An 841-nucleotide genomic window follows, 5' to 3' on the forward strand; every position below is an offset into this window, starting at 1 on the left:
GGGGGCGTTGCGTGTAGCTGACACACTCGGGGTGGCGCCCGAAGGGGCTGGTGGGCGACGCCACGGGGAAGTGCCCCGGCCGCACCGGCTTAGCTGTGGAGCGACAGCAGCCTCAGCCCCAGCCCAGGACCTCGGGCACGCGCACACGTGCGCAAGGACATGCATGCACCGTGTGCCTCCACCCTCAGGCCCGCCCCCTGCCTCTTCTCCGCACACGCACGCCATAGTGCAGGTATGCATGCCCACCCCCATGCAGGCACATGCCCACAACCTCCTACACGCTCCACAATGCACACACATGTGCACAACTGTGGATACCACCTTGCACCCCCCTGTCCCTCCCTGCCCACACACCTATCTACAACCACTTGTTGCACACCCAGGCCCTCTCCCGAGCCCTCAAACCCATACCTGTGCACATGTGTACACGCCCCCACATGGAGGCAGTTGGGCACGCACCATGGGGCACTCAGACCCACAACCAAACCCTTGGACACACGTGTACATGCACATATACATGCAAGCACTCACACACACCCCCCATGAAGCACACTCTCAGGGCTGTGTGTACACACACATGCATGCAGTTGTGCACCCCCTGTTGGGCACACACATCTCTGCACTCACTCACACCCAGACCCAAGCTCTTGGACACACGTGTACACACCCACACACATACATGGAGGCACTCATGCACCCCGTCTCAGGTGCACACACACACACCTGCATGCACTCTTGCAGCACCAGCACGTGCACGTCTGTGCTCGCAGGCCCCAGTGCCACACCCCTCCCCCCCTCCCCCCCGCCCCCCGCCACCCTGTGGGCGTTGAAGCCAAGGCCG

General features: G+C 63.0%; 1 protein-coding gene across 1 annotated transcript in view; it reads right to left on the reverse strand.

Moving 5' to 3' along the window:
- Positions 1 to 841, reverse strand: part of KIF5A (kinesin family member 5A) — a 13,977-nt gene that overhangs the window by 1,169 nt on the left and 11,967 nt on the right. The window contains exon 21 of the mRNA XM_006036406.1: positions 12 to 93. Within this exon, the coding sequence (XP_006036468.1) occupies positions 12 to 93 (82 nt within the window). The remainder of the gene's footprint in view (positions 1 to 11; positions 94 to 841) is intronic.

Source organism: Alligator sinensis, unplaced genomic scaffold (assembly GCF_000455745.1).
Source record: "Alligator sinensis unplaced genomic scaffold, ASM45574v1 scaffold265_1, whole genome shotgun sequence".
NCBI lineage: Eukaryota > Metazoa > Chordata > Crocodylia > Alligatoridae > Alligator > Alligator sinensis.